This window comes from Chaetura pelagica, unplaced genomic scaffold, assembly GCF_000747805.2.
Source record: "Chaetura pelagica isolate M959 unplaced genomic scaffold, ChaPel_1.0 scaffold444, whole genome shotgun sequence".
Lineage (NCBI taxonomy): Eukaryota > Metazoa > Chordata > Aves > Apodiformes > Apodidae > Chaetura > Chaetura pelagica.
Genome location: NW_009952979.1, coordinates 39253 through 57967, shown reverse-complemented (window position 1 = coordinate 57967; position 18715 = coordinate 39253). Strand labels below are relative to the sequence as shown.

The window sequence follows — 18715 nt, the reverse complement described above, 5'->3', positions numbered from 1 at the left end:
TTTTTTTTTTTTTTTTTTTTTTTACTGTGAATAACAATATTCAAGACTGGTATATTTCATCAGGTTTCAGATTTCATGACAGAACTTTACACAGCTTAGCTGAAGATAAAATTATTTCAGTGTTGAGCTATCTCTGTGTCTCAACCCTCAGAGTTGAAAACATTCCTCTAACGTTGGATAGCAATGATGCTTCTCTGCTGAAGGTGTATCATTGAAGTCTTCCTCATATAGCTTTATACAGTCTTTATGGTCTTGCCTTCTAATTTATTCCAAATAAGAAATAGCTACTCAGCAGGTATTGACCCAAAGCACAAGCTAAGATTTGAAGGAAAATGCTGCCTGGTCACCATCAGACACAGGCATTTCCCATACACCTTTGCATGGTTCTGTAGGTTATTCTTCCAACAATACCACATCACCTATGAGGGACAGTATCTATATAAATGGTTAAATTATTTGTGTTCCTACAGATCTATGTTTCTGAGGTGTATTTGCAGGAATGAAAATGAAAAGCTGTTTAAATGCATCACTCCGTTATTTGGGGCAGGTACTGCTGTACATTTGTGAGTTAATCCTAGAAGAGTTGAGCATTTCTGAGTCCATCAACTGCTGCTTCTTTATAAAGATGTTTGTGCCCAACCAGTAACATTAACAATAGCACCACCTGGCCTTGCAGAAATCCAGCTCTTCAGGCCACTTTCTTTTTGAAGTTAGAAAATAGTAGGGATAAAAGAATTAGGGAACCTTTGTCCAGAGAGATCTTTGTTCAGAGAAGAATCAATGATAGTTCCAGTTCCTTACACTGAGTGCACAGAAGTTATTACATTGGATGTCTTTGTATTATGTTAATTCCCTCTGTTGTCATTCTTTTTTTCCAAGAGCATCTTGGAAGGCAGTTTTTAGTGTGCCCTTTCATAGTTTTTAACACAGCAATCAAAAATTCAAAGCACAATTTCTGATGTGTACAATAGTGCATCTCTTTCTTTTAATTAGAAAAAAAAATATCACTTTCCTCACTGTTGTCCAAAGTGCTCTTTTATAATAGTCATCACCAGTCTCAAAGTGGGACAGAGTATGACACTCAAAGGAAACAAGGACTGAAAGAACTGCCAATTAGTAGTAATGTCAGAGGGTAAGAGACTTATTCAGTGCTTTCAACGACCAACATGATACCCTGTAAAGAGACACGTTAAGCTAGCAACAGTATTTTTTTTATCCTTTAAAAGATTTTTCCTGACTTTTTTTTCCCTTCTCTCTTTTCTCAGAGCTCCAGAACAGCTCGCTCAGAGGAAGACCGAGACTCACTGTGGGATGCATGGGGCTCGTGGAGTGAATGTTCACGCACTTGTGGAGGAGGGGCTTCGTATTCACTGAGACGCTGCCTGAGCAGCAAGTAAGTGGGTGAACACTCTTTACTGATGGGAGAATTCAACCTACTCATATGTATCAGACCAAAAGAAGTAATCAGTAGATGTCTTGAACTACACTGCAATTTCCAACCCAGTGCCAAGAAATGAGAGTGGTGTGTTTTTCAATGCAGGCAAGCAGCCAAGAGATTTGACGGGGCAACACTTTTTTAAAATGTAGTGAGAACCTATGGACATACCAAAGTTGCCTGAACAGCTTCCAAGGCTGCCAGTTACTGAAAAGTGAAACTTTCAGATACTTTCACCATATAAGTGCTAAGACTTTTCACACAATCGCACCAGACTGCAGTTAATTCAGTAGGTTTAGCACCCCGGAATCTCAGCCACACTGAGACTATAAAAACATCCTATTGGCCCAACATGACATCCTGAGCTATATAAGAAAGAGTGATAATTCTGCTGAGGATAGCTTACAAATTAAATTTCAGGTAGGAAGTCTTCCATACAAGCAAACCCTCCCCAGCAAGGAGAACTAGAATGGCCCAGTGTGAAACTGAAGTCTGAGTACCCAGTCAGATAGCTGAGATTTTATTACTCCCCAGTCACAAGCTTGCAAGGGAACATGGACAAGTCATGTGACATAATTTCCACTCTATAGTATATGTAAGTTTTAGCTGCAAAATATGTCTGGTAAATATTATTATTTCTACCTACTGTAGGAAAAAGTTTACCTGCAGTAAACATGGTGTATTCAATAAATATTAGCGGATTTCTAATAAAGGCTATGAAAGAAAACTCTAGACCCAAACTGTGTGGCTTACTGCCATGTCTGATACCTTACATATTGTATTACAAAAATTATAATTTTCTATCCTGCATGTTTTTTTCATATTTTCTTTCATGGGTTTATGAAACTGATGTTAAAACAAACTGCAACAATACACTCCAAATTGTTTCCTACATATGGCATTTTAATAGATGGTTATTTAGTGAAGACAAGAAACAATAAAAGGCATTGAACCACAAGATCTGAATTGTGTGGTTTAGCTTTATCTATGGACAGTTTGGTTTTCTATCCCAGCATTATTGAGTTGAGAGTGTGCAAAATTCAGCTGGAAGGAGCAAAGACAGGCAAAGGCATCTACTGAAACCAGTGGGAAGACAGTACTTTCCTATTCCATTTCCATGAAGGAAGGGAAAAAAAAAAATAAAAAAATATAGTTTTTAAACATGATGCCAAATTCTCATCTCCTGTTAGTGGTTCTGTAAACACCTTGAAATTGGGAATTTAGAGACTGGAACCTGGTTTCAGTGACAGTGTATCCTTCTCAGATTTAGGAAAATAATTGATCTTCTGTGTGTTCCTTTAATGTGAGCATGAATCCAGGCATACCAGGAGACCTGGGGAATGTGTGTAATACAACGGCTTGCTTGCTGACTGCACCCCTGCTCTACAGCCACCTGCCTCAGTAGTTTCCAGAGGAAAAAAGTCTTGGAGTTCCATGACAGTAGTAGTAGTAGTAGTAGTAGTAGTAGTAGTCATAGTGCTTTGTGATATATCCTTCTGGCCAGACATCTGGAGAGCCCTTTATGCTTATCTTCCATTCTTATTCTATTCTGGATGTCCATGAAGCTACCACAGTGGGACAGGGAATAAACTTATAAATCACACAGTACTTGTTTTTCATACAATACCTTACTACTGTCCCATCATACATAAGCAATGCTTCTTGCCTTAAGAAATTCACTACATGCTTGGGCCTACTTAAATGTGGAAGCCTTCTGCTCCCAGAATAGAACGCAGGGGGTTAATGGTGCAAAATTTTGCTAGCAAGTAGCAATAAATCTTAAATAGTAAAATTTGATCTGGAATTAGCACAGTATCAAATATGTGATAGTCTTTCCTATTTCTTGGTCTGTGTACAACTGTTAATGAAATAAAGAGTTTGAAAGATTAATATTTTTGCTTGGCAAGCATTTTAAGTCACTAAGAAAAAGAGTGGGAGCAGGGGAAAGAAATTCAGACTTTGAAGGTTTGGAAATAAGCCTGTGCACATGAGAATTTCAAATCTGTCAAGGCTAGAACAAAATGTCTACCTCTCTGGGACAATTTCTTGGTTGGTACAGTTTATCTTACATGTTCGCTGTGTATAATTTTCATGGCAGCATGAAAGAAGATACTAGATAATTCTGACAAAAGAAAACTGGCAATGCATTTATATGTTTTGGAACAAATTAATCCTCAATATTTCTCAACCTAGGAGGAATACTCATGCTTTATATCTTTTAGTTCTGTATGAGATGACTTTCAGAGTATTACATGAAAAGAGAGAGCCCAGTGCATCTGCTTTGAAGAAATACAAAGACTATTTACCCATTCCTAAACATCATTAAAATATGCAGCTAAATAAAGGAACCGGTTTTCTTTCCAGATTTTTCTTGCCAAAGTTATGTTAGTGCTTGTGTTGTTTGTTTTGGAAACATGTTTTGTGTTAGGCCTTCACAGCTGTGATGAAAGAATGGAAAGTGTTACTGAGAAATTCTATTTTCTGGTGTTTTAGATGGCAAACATTTCAGGGTAGGGACTGTTTAACAATATATCGAATTTGAACAACTGGTCCTGATTATAATGAGGATATTTAGTATGATAGTGATATGAATAAATATGCCAGTCACGCAAGCAGACAGAAGCTGTTAGCCCAAGTCAACTATGCAGCCTGCTATTCTGTGCTGGCAGTGAGCAGCACTGGGTCACTCCAGTGGCAGAAAAAGCCCCAGGAAAATAATATTTTTATAACTAGTAGTTAAAAACTGGGCTAACCCTAAAAATATGGCACTTTTCACACTCTTTGTTGGCATTAACTTTTTATAAATTTAGATTTTCTTTTTATTTTTACAAAAGGATGTTACAGTTGTTTGACTCAACTCACTTGAAAGTGAACCTCACAGCCTAAGTACACATTGGGTGAAGAAGTATTTATTTTTGTCATTCTGGGATGATTTGTCCTCAAGGCTCAGGAAAGAGAAACTCCTTAACATCTCCTCTCTATCATGAACTGACATGCAGCACTTCTGGTCAAGATCTGTAAAGAGGACAACCATAGATCACTTCAGTTTTTCTTGAGGGTCAAACTAGTAACTCTTGTGCTTCTACAAAGAGCCAAGTTAGCTATTGCATATGATTAATATTAAAAAGTAATTGGGTATTAGTATTAACTATTAAATACTTTGTCTACAAGTATGCTGGAAATACACAGGCAGAGCAGGTGCACAGACACTGCATTAAGGTCTTTGCCCTCTTCCTTGTAATCTGGCTATTATTTTTTCTGTCTATCTATTGCACAACACAGCTGGAGTTTGTCCTCCAGCACAATGATTAACAATACTCATATGTTCAATCCAGGTATTACTGAGTGTGCCTGTTGATACAAGCAAATTCAAAGAGAGTAATAAAGGGCTGAATGCTCTTTAGGTGTCTTAGATTTATGTGCATTCATTTACTTTTCTTTTATTGGAAAATATTTTCAAATTGTAAAAGAAATTATAAATTCTCTTATGCTAAGTTCACCTATCCTGGCCCTAAAAATATTCTGTATGTTCTGGAATTGTATTTCACATATTCATAAATACTGCAGGAATATCAGTAATGTTCTACTGTTTCTAGGCTTGACAGGAAGATAATTGTGATTTGTTTTCCTATCATCTTCCTAATTCATCATCACTTTTTACTATAGCAAGGCTGTAGGTAGCAGAACAGCTGGATTTCCTAGAGTTTTGGGAATGATTTTAGCACAGAATAGAAAAGTAGTCTCTTCCTTCAGTCTGCGTAGCAACCCTACCTGTTACTGTTGCTGCTGTTTCCACATAAGGCGTGCAACTGGGAGCAGTTTGTGAGTGCATAGCAGAGTACTAAGCTGCTTATGGAGTCTCATGGATACTGAATGTGGGTTTAAGGGGTCAAAATTTGAAAGCATCACTCTTACCTCTGGGATGTAATGTGAAGAATACTGAACAGAGTGGAGGTTTTCCACCTTTAGATGAAGGATGTATGTTTAGTAACAAAGGAAGATCTATATAAATGACTCTCAGTTTTAATCTAGTTTGTTTTGGTTGATCAGTAAAATAGTCACAGAGACATAAGCTTAGAGGTTGGGTCTAATAAACTAGCTAGGTTAGCTAAAATTAAGTCAAATTTATGCTATGTGACATTCTTCGTAAGACAGAAGATGCCCAAAACAAATTTGATTTATAACATTAAGGTGTAATATTTTCTAATTTTGATCACACGGGTTATCAGTTCACAAATCAAGAATCAGATTATTTGGTGCCTATGAGATCATGATTGAATAGATGTGTGTTACTCATGTTAGTTTGAGGTTAAATAATAGAATAAAACCCCTTTACAACAACACTGACTGACATTGAAAAGGTGATACATCAAATACTATGTATTTTTAAAATACCATTTAAAGTTTCAGCCGTATATCCCATTGATGCCAAAACATTGTCTACTGTTGTGTTGCTAAATTCAGAATTTAGTCCAAGTGTGTGGCTGTGGCCTCTAGTTTCAGGCTACAGCCACAGACTAATCTGTCTCAGGGCCTTAGATTACAAAAAGGGTCTGAAATTTGATATTGACATTGATAAAATGTCCTTTAAACTTTCTGAATGAAACTTAAAATGGAACAGTTATTCTAGTTTTTGACTTGTTTCTTTATCAGATAGAAGCTAACATAAATTACTGCAAGTATTGTGTATTGATAGACATGTGATCTGCTCTAAAACTGGCACTGTTAAATAAGACAAATTATGTCACTTTATGAAATGTTCCTACGCCAGTGAGAATTCTAATTTTAAATACTGTGGCTTTTTTATGACTTCTAGAATAAGTTCTTTGCTGCTTGTAGAATAAAGAGCAAAATATTTTTGCACAAATGCTGTCATAATTACTGATTATATCCATAAAACTGAACAATGTTCAGAATAAGCATACAATGTCACTCAATGGGAATACAGTCAGTGTCATAAAATTCTTAGGTCACCTCTGCTACCAATTATTTTAGAGGATGGTTCCTATTACCCTGATCAAAACTATATCTGTAAACTATTTTAGTGTGTAACTTCATTGAAAATGACCTCTAGAATATCTCAATAGCTGGACTGTTTTCCGCTTCAGTTGATAACTAGCTGGTTTACTCAATAAAGGATATCATCCATCCATATGGGGTAATTTGAAATACTTCGAATTTTCAGAATATTTAGTTTGTAGTTGCTTCTGGTTAAAGCTGTGCCATCTAGCCTGTTTTTTAAAGGAAATTTTTATTCTATTAATTGTGGTATTAGTCAAATATGTAATAATGAGAACATTTCCTGCTTTCATTTGATAGAGAAGCATTTCCATTTTTTTATTATTTTTTTTTTTTTGAGAAAGATTACAGTTCTAGTTCTTCCTAATGACAGAAACAGTAAGTGACAATCTTAAATTTATATCAACACTATAAAAAACTGCAAATTTTACACAGTCTAGATCAGCACTGTTGTCTGTGGAGTGATTGCTGGTCATCTTTAGAGAACCAGTTAGTCACATTATGCTGGCTTTCGTAATTTCTGGCTTCTGCACCTCAATGAAGTACCTAAAAATCTAAAAAAAACTTTACTAGTTTTGTTTTCCTGTGTAATCCATGGCTAGAGTCACCACAAGATCTTACATGTTTGTGTTTTGGGTGAGAAACTAATCTGTGTAGTTTCCAGGTTCACCAGAAGAGCTGTTGTACGTTCATAATACTTTCAATAAATCTGTTGTGAGAGTTAAATGAAAATAATTAAATCAGCTAGGCCTTCGCATGGTATGGAGGTTTTGTAAGCCTTACTACCTACAAGAAAGTTAAGATGTGATTCCCTGAAGCCCCAAGCAATGGATTGTACATGAAGAAGCACAGGCATCTCAGTGAAGCTGGGCTAACACACAGGGTCCAGGCACAGGTCCAAACTTCCTCAAGCCATGGAGAATGTGGGTTACTTGTCATTACATTTGTTTTGTAAAGACCAGCTGCAAAATTTGGATCCAGATTCAAGCTCAGGCATGTTCAGATTTGGGGTAATAGTACTTATCAGCCTGCAATATGTTCTAGATGCTACCTTTGTGATACACCAGGCCAGGTGAGATTTAGTATCGTATTTTCTTTCCACTGGACTGTGAAGAGACCTCTTGCCATGATTTTCATGAAAGGCAATTCTTTAATTATTGCTTTTTTTTCTGTCTTTCTTGGCTGGTGAGCAACTGAAAAACATTTGTGACTGTAATTGCTTTCTGCACATCTGCAGTATGTGTTGTATGCACAAATCTAAAGTTAAAGACACATTGTAAAGATTGTTAAGAAAAAAAAATTTTCATGACAAAGAAATGCGCAAGACTAAATACTTGAAAATAAATAGTCTGAAAGCAGTCTGACAGATTTTTCTCCTTCTTTTCCTTTATCTTTCTTAATTTCAATTTTTGTTATTTTAATTGGACTAGCCAGTCATATTTTACTAAAAGTTTATGGAGTGTCATTGCATGCCAGCTGCTACTTAGAAATAACATTCAGTGACTCTAAATAATGCCATTCTTTCTGGCATAGATTATTGCAATAGTTCTAACTCTAGTTGACCACAAATACTTTAGACCTTTAAGGGGAGGGACTCCCTCTACAAACTGTAGCTTGGAGAAATAAATGCCAGGGTTTCAGGTTGTTTACATTAAGAGAAGTGAATATTTTAATATATTAAAAGTTGTTAAACTCTTTGAGAAGCTTTACTGGAAACAAGTGACTAGGCTTGAAAAATGAAACACGATTCCCAATATCTTGCTTTTCTTTCATATTCACATGATAATAATTGCCTGTCAAGTGAAACCCTCAGCTACCTTTTCCCTCTGCAAAATTCTTTGCAGTGTATAGGAAACACAGAGGACTCTATAAGTACCCTTTACTGCTCCCATTCTTTGAGTGCTCTCTTAAATGAACTTGCCATTTTGGATGATTTCTGAATTTTCCAAGTGGCTGTGTGTACTCCTTGCTGATGTGAGTTCTTATTTATATCTTGCAGAGGTGGAAGGATGTGTGGTGACTCTATCTCACAACATGGTCTCACTAATCTGCTGTGGTCCTTCTCTGCATGTTCAATGCTTTGAAAATCTATTGTGAAAATATCAGCTTAGACTGAAAACGATTTGTCTGCTTTAGGTTAATGAGTAATAACTGTGAAACTACTGAGCTTAAACACCAAACACCCCAAAGCTTGGTCTCAGAGAGGGGACAAGGGGAGTTTTGTAAGAGTGGTTTCTAGTGTTCAAGAATCATCCAACACTAGCTGCACCCAGAATTCAAGAATAGAGTCACAGAATGGTTTGAGTTGGAAGGAACCTTAAAGATCATCTAGTTCCAACCCCACTGCAGGGGCAGGGACACCTGCCACTAGATCATGTTGCTCCAAGCCCCATCCAACCTGGCCTTGATCCTTCCAGTGATGGGGCTTCCACAGCTTCCCTGGACAACCTGTTCCAGTGTCTCACCACCTATGCACTAAATAATTTCTTCCTAATATCTAACCTAAATCTCCCCTTGTCCAGTAATAATCCATTACTCCGTGTTGTCTCACTACAAACCCTTGTGAAAATTCCCTCCCCAGCTTTCCTGTAGGCCCCTTCAAGTACTGGAAGGCCTCTATGAGGTCTTCCCAGAGCCTTCTCTTCTCCAGGCTGAACAACCCCAACAGTTTCAGCCTGTCTTCATAAGAGGGGTGCTCCAGCCCTCTGATCATCTTCATGGCCCTCCTCTGGACTCTCTCCAGGAGCTCCACGTCCCTTTTATGTTGCTTCAGAACTGGTCACAGTACTCCAGGTGGCGTCTCACAAGAGTGGAGTAAAAGGGGAGAATCACCTCCCTTGAACTGCTGGCCATACTTCTTTTGATTCAGTCCAGGACACAGCTGGCTTTCTGGGCTGCAAGCACACATTGCTGGCTCATGTTGAGCTTCTTGTTCACCGTCACACCCAAATCACACCCAGTCCTTCTCTGGACTGTTTTCTATCCATTCTCCCCCCAGCCTGTACTTGTGCTTGGGATTGCCCTGAGCCAGGTGCAGGACCTTGTTCTTGAACTTGTTGAACTTCATGCAGTTTTCACAAGCCCACCTCTCAAACCTTTCAAGGTCCTTTGGATGGCATCCCTTCCCTCCAGCATGTTGACCTCACCACACAGTTTGGTGTCATCAGCAGACTTCCTGAGGGTGCACTCAATCCCAGTGTCCATGTTGCTGACAAAGATGTTAAATAGCACCAGTCCAAGTACTGACCCTTGGGGAACACCACAGGTCTCCATCTGGATATCAAGCTGTTGGTCACTACTCTTTGAGTGCAGCCACCCAGCCAGTTCCTTACCCGATGAGTGGTCCAGCCATTGAATCCGTACTTTTCAGGATGTCATGCAGGACAGTGCCAAAGGCTTTGAACAGGTTCAGGCAGGTGTTGTTGGTTGCTCTTCCTTTGTCCACCAGTGCCGCCACTCCATTGTAGAAGGCCACCAAATTAGGCAGGCAGGATTTGCCCTTGCTGAAGTTGTATTGACTGTGACCAATCACTCCTTTTGTTTCCTATGTGCCTTAAGCAGAGCCTTCAGTAGGATCTGCTCCACGATCTTGCTGGGCACAAAGGTGAGACTGACTGGTCTGTAGTTCCTTGGGTCTTCTCTTTTTCTCTTTTTGAAAATGGTGGTTATGTTTCCCCTTTTCCAGTCAGTAGGGATTTCTTCAGACTGCCAAGACTTCAAATATCATGGACAAGGGCTTTGCAGCTTCAGGGACCAGTTCCTTTAGGAGCTATGCATGAATCCTGCCAGGTCCCATGGACTTGTGCACCTTCAGGTCCTTCAGATGATCACAGGCCTGCTCTTCTCCCACAGTGGGGAGATCTTCCTTTTCACAGTCCATGCTTTTACCTTCTCCAACTTGGATGGCCTTCTCTATGTCCTGCATGACCAGGTCTCCAGTTCCCTTCTAGGCCCACATTGCACCTTTTTTCTGATTATCATGATTATAATTTTTATTACGGTCCTGCTAAAACTGTTTTTGCTAATGCTAGATATTCTGAGCACACTTCTCACTTCTGTATACACTAGAAATAAGTAAAATTTACTTGAATTAATTATATAACCTTAAAAAAGCATTGAATTAGTGGTATTTGTATTATGTTTTTAATGGAATTCTATGTACACCAAATGCTACACAATGAAATATGTAGTCTTTCTGTTTATGCTTCTCCTGAAAGAAGTGACGGGGTTTATTTACTAGTTTATCTTTTTTTGCAATCATCTACACCACTGTGATATAATTGCAAAATTGTGTTTGGACCTGATTTTTTACTCACATAGGTGTAAATGACTACTGGCAGAATTTCAAAATTAAGTCTTGTGGAGGAAGGTGGGAGGAAAGATTACTTTAATAATTTAAAGCAAATTTGTTCAGTTTATTTTAGAGTTAACTCAGTATGGAAAATGTTTTTCTGTTTTTGAAAAAATGAAGGAAAAAGTTGCTGTTCTTTCTCTTAGATACTTAAAAATAGTTTGGATTTAAAACTTCAGTCTTGGCAGGCACTTAGTCCTCAAGGAATGTGTGCTTGTTAAATCCTAGCCAAAAAGTAATTAAAAAAAAAAAGACAGGAAAAATTAAAAAAAAGTTGTGAAATTAAGAAATTAAATATATAAGGCATTCTTTTCTGTTGATGGATAATCTTTAGAAGATAAACCCTGCATTCTGATTTGTACTGAGGACCTCAACAGAGTATGCTATGTGAACTCAAAAACGCATGAAAATTCACCTAAGGTCAAATACTCAGCGTATACCGTCCTGAGTGCTAGAAAGATATCTGGGTGCTGAACTTTCTTCTGGGAGCCTTGCCAACATCAAGATTGGTATGGGTCTTCTGTAGGGGAAAAGGAGGAGAGCACACATCAGGGCATTTGCTCTCCTTGACCTCTGCTGGACTCATCTGCTCTTTGCATGCTGGTTAGCTGCAGCAATCTAGGAATAGTGAGGGGCTTGATGGATCAGGAGTGGGGCCAAGTGGAATTTTATGCTCTCCTTCTCCCCTTTGGGGAGAATTGGGAAATAGCTCTGTCCTGCTAGCCAGTCATTTCACACAGCTGAAAACAGGTTTCCTTCCTCTCAGTGCACAGGTGGTTCCCCAGCAGACAACGCCCAGCTACTCAGTCAGTGCCAGTGCTCAGGCATGTGCCTGGGTAGAGGCAGAGCTGTGAAAACATTGTGGATAGTTAGGAGACACAGGACATTATTAATGTGATACAGATGTTGATTTACAGCTACATTCTGTACTCTGACCTCCAGAAAAAATTTTAAACTGATGCCACCTTCTTGAAACTCGTTTTTAAAGCAGAGGTAGGAAAATGACAAGTTGTAGAATTCATACAAGAGGGAAGAGGGCTAGTGGGGGATTAGGTGATTCAAGATCTGTGTAGGAAAAGATACTGATGTAGTAAACATTATGTAGTTGCTTTTTATATTCAGCTAATAACACTTGTGGGTTTATTTTTAATTTTTGGACACAGGACCTGTGAAGGGCGAAACATCCGGTACAGGACGTGCAGCAATGTGGTAAGTGAAACAGAGCTTTGATATGATACTAATCACATATGACAGTCACAGCCATACTACAAAAAAACCCAAAACAAACAAACAAACAAAAAATTGATAATGTGAAAGTGAAAATACTCTAGCTATCTAATCTGCCGTCATACCACAGGACCATAGGCAAAGTGCAGTTTCTTGAAAAGCTGAATACAATATGGTATAGCATGATGCTAAGACTGTTTGGAAGGGATTGCAAATGCAGCCTTTCCAAATAGAGTGTCAGTGAAACTTCAGAGTTGCTCTTTACAACCCCCTGGCAGAATCAAGACCATTTGTTTTCACAGTATTACTTTGGTAACCAGCTGGTTCACATTGGGCCATCTGTCGGACTGGAGGATTAAGCTGAAAAGGGTGAAAACAAGTTAGTAAGAGATGCATGTTTCTGTTCACCTGTGCCTTCCCAGCGTTGGAACCCTCTTGTATGTCTTAGAAAAGCCATTTTAGATAGCCTGCACCAGTGTTTTGGCCTTTGTAAATGCTCTTGCTTTTTTTTTTCTTGCTTTTTTTTTTTTTCTTTTATATATGTGGTGGATATAGTTTTCAATACAATAAAATAAGAGCCTCCAAATTCTGTGCTCACATAAGTGAAAGTGTGTTTTCACTGGTGAAAATGGAAATACAGACTTTCATATGGAAAGTTTTATTGAGTGCCAAGAATAGTAAAAGCTCTCAAATTACATGGAGAAATGTCAGTTTTACCAGTAAAGATGGAAAATAAAATCAAACATGCAATGGGCCAAGCTTTCTCAAGCCTGATAGGAACATATTCAGAAGTCTTTCAATAGGTGCTTTGTCTAAAAAAGTTTAAAAGTTTAAGCTAAAAAAAAAATGAATACATTCCCTCATATTTAGCCTATATTTTCTTCAATAGACCACAGTTCATAATGGAAGAAACTGCTTCTGTCCGAGTCGTAGTCTCCCATGCAGTAAAACTTCTCACATTTCTTCCTCTGAAATTTGTTCTGGGTATATCCTTTGTGTTCCTGAAATCCCTCATCAGTCTAGACATCTGCTTCACTAACTGACAGCAACTAGAGTAGTCAATACCTAGGTCTACTGGCTAATTAACAGATCAATTTCCATCTCTGAGGCACTTCAGATGCACCATGACAGTGGAAGAAATAGGAAGCTTGACTTGTGTCAGTGGAATATGACACAAAAAGAAGAAGAACAAAAAAGATACTGTAAAGGGTAATTGGACTACAGTTAGATCTATCAGTTATGTTTTGGTTTATGAATGCATGCACATTGTGACATTCCCTTTCTGACCTACCTTTGTGTACACTAAGAGCAGTGAGACAAACTAGCGTCCTGCTCTGCCACCATTATCTGGGTCACCCTCATGAGTGGCTAGAGTCTTACCTGTGTTGTAACTCTTATTTTAAAATCATTAAGGGATGCAGCTTTCCACGATAAGGAATAATTTTTTTTAGTTTTATTTTTAGCTCAGGTTCTGTTTTGGAAATATGCACATGAACAGTTTTCCTTCAAAATAAAACTGCATAATTTTGTCAGGCAGTTCCTTTATGTACCTTGTATTTGGCTATAAGTAAACCAAACTGAAATTTTTAAAGTGCTTTACTATGCTGAAATCAGTGACAGTTTTGCCACTGAATTATGAAGACCCAGAACTGTCTTTGTGATTTTAATGCCTTTTTTTAAATTTAAAATAAAAATAAAAAAAATAAATAGTGAAGATGGATTGTCCTACCTTGCTCTTTTCCTTAATAAAAGGATGAAATGAGTTTGTTTGTTTTTAGAAAACTTCCAAAACCAGCAGTAAATCAAATTATTCTCAAGCTTCTGACTGCCTCATACTTTGACCAAGCTTTCAAAATAATGGCTTCATGTTATGAGGAAAGTACTCATCTGTATTCATTTTCCAGATACTTGATTTCAGGTTCATGTATTTTCTATTTTTAAAGCATATTGAGTCTTTGATTCAGGTGTTATGCTCTCCCACTTATCATCTTTATTAATTTGATGTACTTTGCACCAGTATTCACAGTATCATTGCAATGGCACTGCCACCATGATCAACATGAGAACCTGTGGTAGGATCCTGCCACAGCCGTAGTGGTCTTCAACCCCATGTTCCTGGGATTAGGTACCACTTTGAAATAGTTTGTGCAGGATCAATGGAAGCCTAAAGCAGTCTTGGAATGCTGGACATGCATCTCTGCACTTCATTCTGATATTGAACCATGTAACTGTACCACAGAAATACTGTTTGTTTCTTTCAGAGTAGTAAAAAAACCCATCTATTTTCTTTTTATGAAGTCTAGTGGCTTTGTTTCTAAAATCCAAGGATACATACACACAAACTGGGTCTTGGAAACAATTCATTAGGCCTGTGGCTTGTCATGGAATTCTGCACTGGAAAAGGCACACAGTATTATGTGTATTTTTGTTAACTCAGACTTAAGATTTTAAGATTTCATCCACTTGAGCTTCCAGGCTCAATGAGACCTATATTTTAATCTGTTAGATGACAGTCTCTTGCTTTAAAGGAAAATGAGAGCAAATCCCCCCATTCCACCTCTGCGAATGAAGCTAGCCATCATGCATTGTGGAAAATTCCAGTTAGATTCCTGTGGAAATTAGTGAGTCCTGAAATACAAGCTTTTATTACCACTATCTTGTGCACAACCTGCAAACTGATGTTATTGTTCATAAAATAACCAGACTTCTTTATTTTCTGCAGACTGTCTTTCTGTGAACTGACATTTCTTTTGTTTATATTCATGTATTCTTACGTGGAAGAACAGACAGCCACATACACTAAAAGCAAACTGTATTTCAAAGGTGAAACTGGAGATTTGGAAGAATACTTTTTAGAGTAGTGAACACAACTTCATAGGCATTATCATTTGCAAGATTTTGCTACAGCTGGTTTTAATTCATCCTGAAATTAAGTTACGGGGGCAGGATGAGGTGGGGAGTTGACGAATGGGTTAAAAAGAGGCAAGGGGAGAGAGTGGTCCATCTCTTCCTTCAGTGACCTGTGTAATTCTAGGAATGCTGAACTATATTGCATACTATACGCTGTAAAACAGATTGATACAGCTGTCTGTAAAACTTCTGAGCTTCAAAAGACAATTCTAGTCCAGTGTATTCACTGCTTGCATTGCCTGGTGTTGATCATAAACTGGAAAGATAATGGATATGGAGCTACATGTGTAAATATTAAAAGAAGGAATGAGGGAATCTGAAGATGATTTAGGGTTGAATTACATCCTTTTTTTTTTTCTTCCTATTCATGTTGACTCCAAGTATTTTTCAAGCCATTTTAGAATATTATCATGGGGGAAGGGGGAAGAGAGGGATTAATTTGTTTTTCTATAGAAAATTACCCTGATTGCAACGAGAACATGTTTTTGTATGTAGCTGGGTTGTTACATTAAACATTATGCAAAAAAACCCAAAAAATATTTCCAAACTGAGTAGGATTTTTTTACTAGCTCTTTTTTATGTGTTTGTTTGTTTCTTTTTTCCAGGCTATTGTGCCACCTCATTTGCTGCTTCTCTTTCTCAGTCCTTCTGCTATACTTTTGTTTTGCCCCAATTACATGAAAATCTATCTGACAGATGTTTGTTGGAATATATACTCTGTTCATTCCCCTCAGTTACCAAACCACATTCTGTGATTTAAAATATTTTTACTTTTCCTGATATTTTTCTTTGGCCTGCACTGCTTTTTGAATGAGACCCGAAAAACATTGAGACACATGAGACTGGCACTTCATTCCCAAAGGACTTTGCTTTTCATATTTACTTGCTCATACCTGCCAACATGATGATGAGTACCACATTTAACGCTGTTCTTGAGATTTTGCTGTTTGACATGAAAATAGACAACACTGGAAGCTGCACAGCATTATGAGCTCTTTCAACAAGGTTTAGAGCAGTTCTGTTAAGCCTAAGATAAAATTTGTAGATGGTAGAGCCCATTAATCAGACCACCAAAACTTGTAAACACCACCTGCAGCTCTTTTTTAGAAATACCTCACTTTCTTCACTTGGCTGAAACACCAAGTGTAATGACATCCCTTGTTTGTTGGCTCGCATTCAGACAAGCTACTTCCATCCCTGTTTCTTATCATCTCATGCTACATTTTGTACACACCAGCACTTACATGGCCCGTCTCACTTTCAACAAAATGAAAGTATCTTTTTTCCATGCACCAAACCCCAGCCTGTTGGAAATTGTCAAACTTAAACTTCCATATAAGAACAGAATTCTCAGAAGCATTGGCTGTATGTATGAGATGTGTCATTACCAGGCAGAACCTTTTCAGGGCTACAGTAATTATTATAAGCATGTAATTTTTCTACCATGCTATGTGAAGTCTTTTGCAATCCACTCTCCCATTTTTAATTTTACAGTAAAAATGAACGTATTGTAAAATTAAAAAAAAATATATATATACATGATATATATACATGCTACATGTATCACTTTGTCAACACCAGATTTATTTAATGCCAGTTTACTTTTTAAGTGGAAATTCTTCCAAACATAAATAACTTATTGTGACTACAGTCTGTTCTTCAAAATACTGGATTTTAGTAACTACCATCTTATTTCAAAATGGGTGCATTTTAAAACCTCAGTGTGGCACCTAGGAGTTATTTCTTCATACTTGGAAACAAGTGCTTTCAGTATGTTGCTAATGGTAGCAGCTTTGACTTCTGGATTTACTATCTTCTCAGCAAGCAGGCCTGTGAATCTTTGACTATTAAAAAGTACTTCATGGAACTGATTCAATACATTGTTCTGTCAGATGCTATGCAGAGTAGTCCAGTTGTTAGTCATTTTTTGCACAGAGGGAAAGCTCCAGGTATAGTAAATCATTCTTGGCCTCTGCAAATATACAAGCACATATATTGTAAACTGTTTTAAGGTTCCTTGACTGTTTCCATCTATCACCGCTTAGATATGATCTTCAACATTTCACCCACTAAGTAAACTTTAAAAAGCCTGACCTTGTTTTGTCCCATGAAATCTGATCTGCCTATCACCATCAAGGGACATCTGGGATTCATCTTATCTTTTCCACTGTGGTTAATTTGTTGGTTAATAGCAATTGTTTTGAATGGGATTCAAAAATGGCAAAACTCCACGGACATTATGAATTACAGTAGGGTCAAAAAGGAGGTCAAGTTAAAAAAAAAGTTTGGGATGTGAAGAAGTGAATGAAGCCATAATAATATGTCCAACATTAGGTGTCTAGGAGGTGATGATGAAACTCCAGTGTTTATTTTAAAATAGGTTTCATACATCAAAGGGGTTTCTGATAATGTTTAAAATTATGTATATTTTCATTGCAGTGGAGGAAATCTTGACCTGATAGGATGAACACAGATTATAGGTATCCAGCACAAGCTCAGGAGTATCTTGTGGCCCTTCACAAGCTAAAAGGTCATGAAACAGCCATCTAGGACTTACACAGTCAGAGAAGGAACAGTTCTTTCCTATTCACTGACAATTTTCTTCCCTAGAAAATCTTAATTAATAGGAAGGTTGAAGATAAATTGACTTAGACAAGACTTTCAAGTGTATTAGTTCTTTCTGATTCTTCAAGGAGTGCAATGGCAGCAGTTCCTCCTGTCTGCAGGGGCCCATAGATAATTTCGAAAAGAAAATAAAACCGACAAGAATTAAATATAGCACCGAAGCTGGAGTAACCTGAAGCAGAACTGCAGAGCTTTTGCAGCCAGACACCAGTGCTGCTGTGTGCTCTGAGCCAAACACAGTCCATGTGGATGTGGTTAGCAAAATACATTGCAGAACTACAAAATACATGCAAAGATAACACTACTTCGGGTTCACTGCTGCACTGAGTTGGCCTGTAGCATCTGGCTGTCTCAAAGTGTGGTCACACCCTTGTCTGTCAGTTTGTTGTTAAGGCAGGCAAACTGCATACTACTGGGTAGCTGCCAGGATCAGACCCTTAGGGGAATTGAACCTAACTTTACTCAGGCCAACAAAGCAGTGCTAGCTGGCACTTCTTGAGGATCCCCTTCCACCAATTGCCCCATACACATACTAAAAGCAGACTTTTTTTTTTAAAAAAAGGGGAAAAGACTTTGTGGCATCAAAGTCTATAGTTTCTTCTATACAGAAGCCACGGCAGAAATGAGACACAGGAAGACAGCCTCAAAACAGCAAATGCTCTTATCTAAAGGTATGCAAAGTATTGAGAAGAAAGCAGATGTTTACTCCTTGAACAAATATGTAACAAAACACTGGCTTTGCCTTATCTGTTGTTTCTGAAGTAGAATACTCGTTTACAGGCTCTGAGCTTGTATCTGTTTTTCATTATATGACTGCACAAAACCCAGCACAAAGAGAATCTTATACCCACTGACATATAATACAAACAATAAATAGGTTTAAACAGGAAAAAAAATAACACACGGACCAGAGATTAACAAGTAGTGCCAAGCTCTGTTCAGCTCCTAATTTTTCAGTCCCAGTGACCTGTGTGTAAGGATGAGTAATGTTCAGACCACTACTTTTTTTCACATTATCCATTTTGATGAAAAATATTGCACAGGTTACTCAGGTGTTGTGTGTAGGTGCAAGTACATGTGGTTTACTAACTGGAGAGAAAAGGATCTCCAAGGCCTTCAGGTCTTCAAGGAATTCAGAATTTCAGCAG

The 18715-nt window shown here is 37.9% G+C and overlaps 1 protein-coding gene across 1 annotated transcript in view; it reads left to right on the top strand.

The window, feature by feature from the left end:
- The window catches only part of LOC104387612 (ADAMTS-like protein 1), a gene marked incomplete at its 3' end in the record, with an annotated part of 71308 nt that overhangs the window by 18197 nt on the left and 34396 nt on the right, over window positions 1-18715 (top strand). The window contains exons 2-3 of the mRNA XM_009996387.1: window positions 1266-1393; window positions 11969-12014. Of these exons, the coding sequence (XP_009994689.1) occupies window positions 1266-1393; window positions 11969-12014 (174 nt within the window). The remainder of the gene's footprint in view (window positions 1-1265; window positions 1394-11968; window positions 12015-18715) is intronic.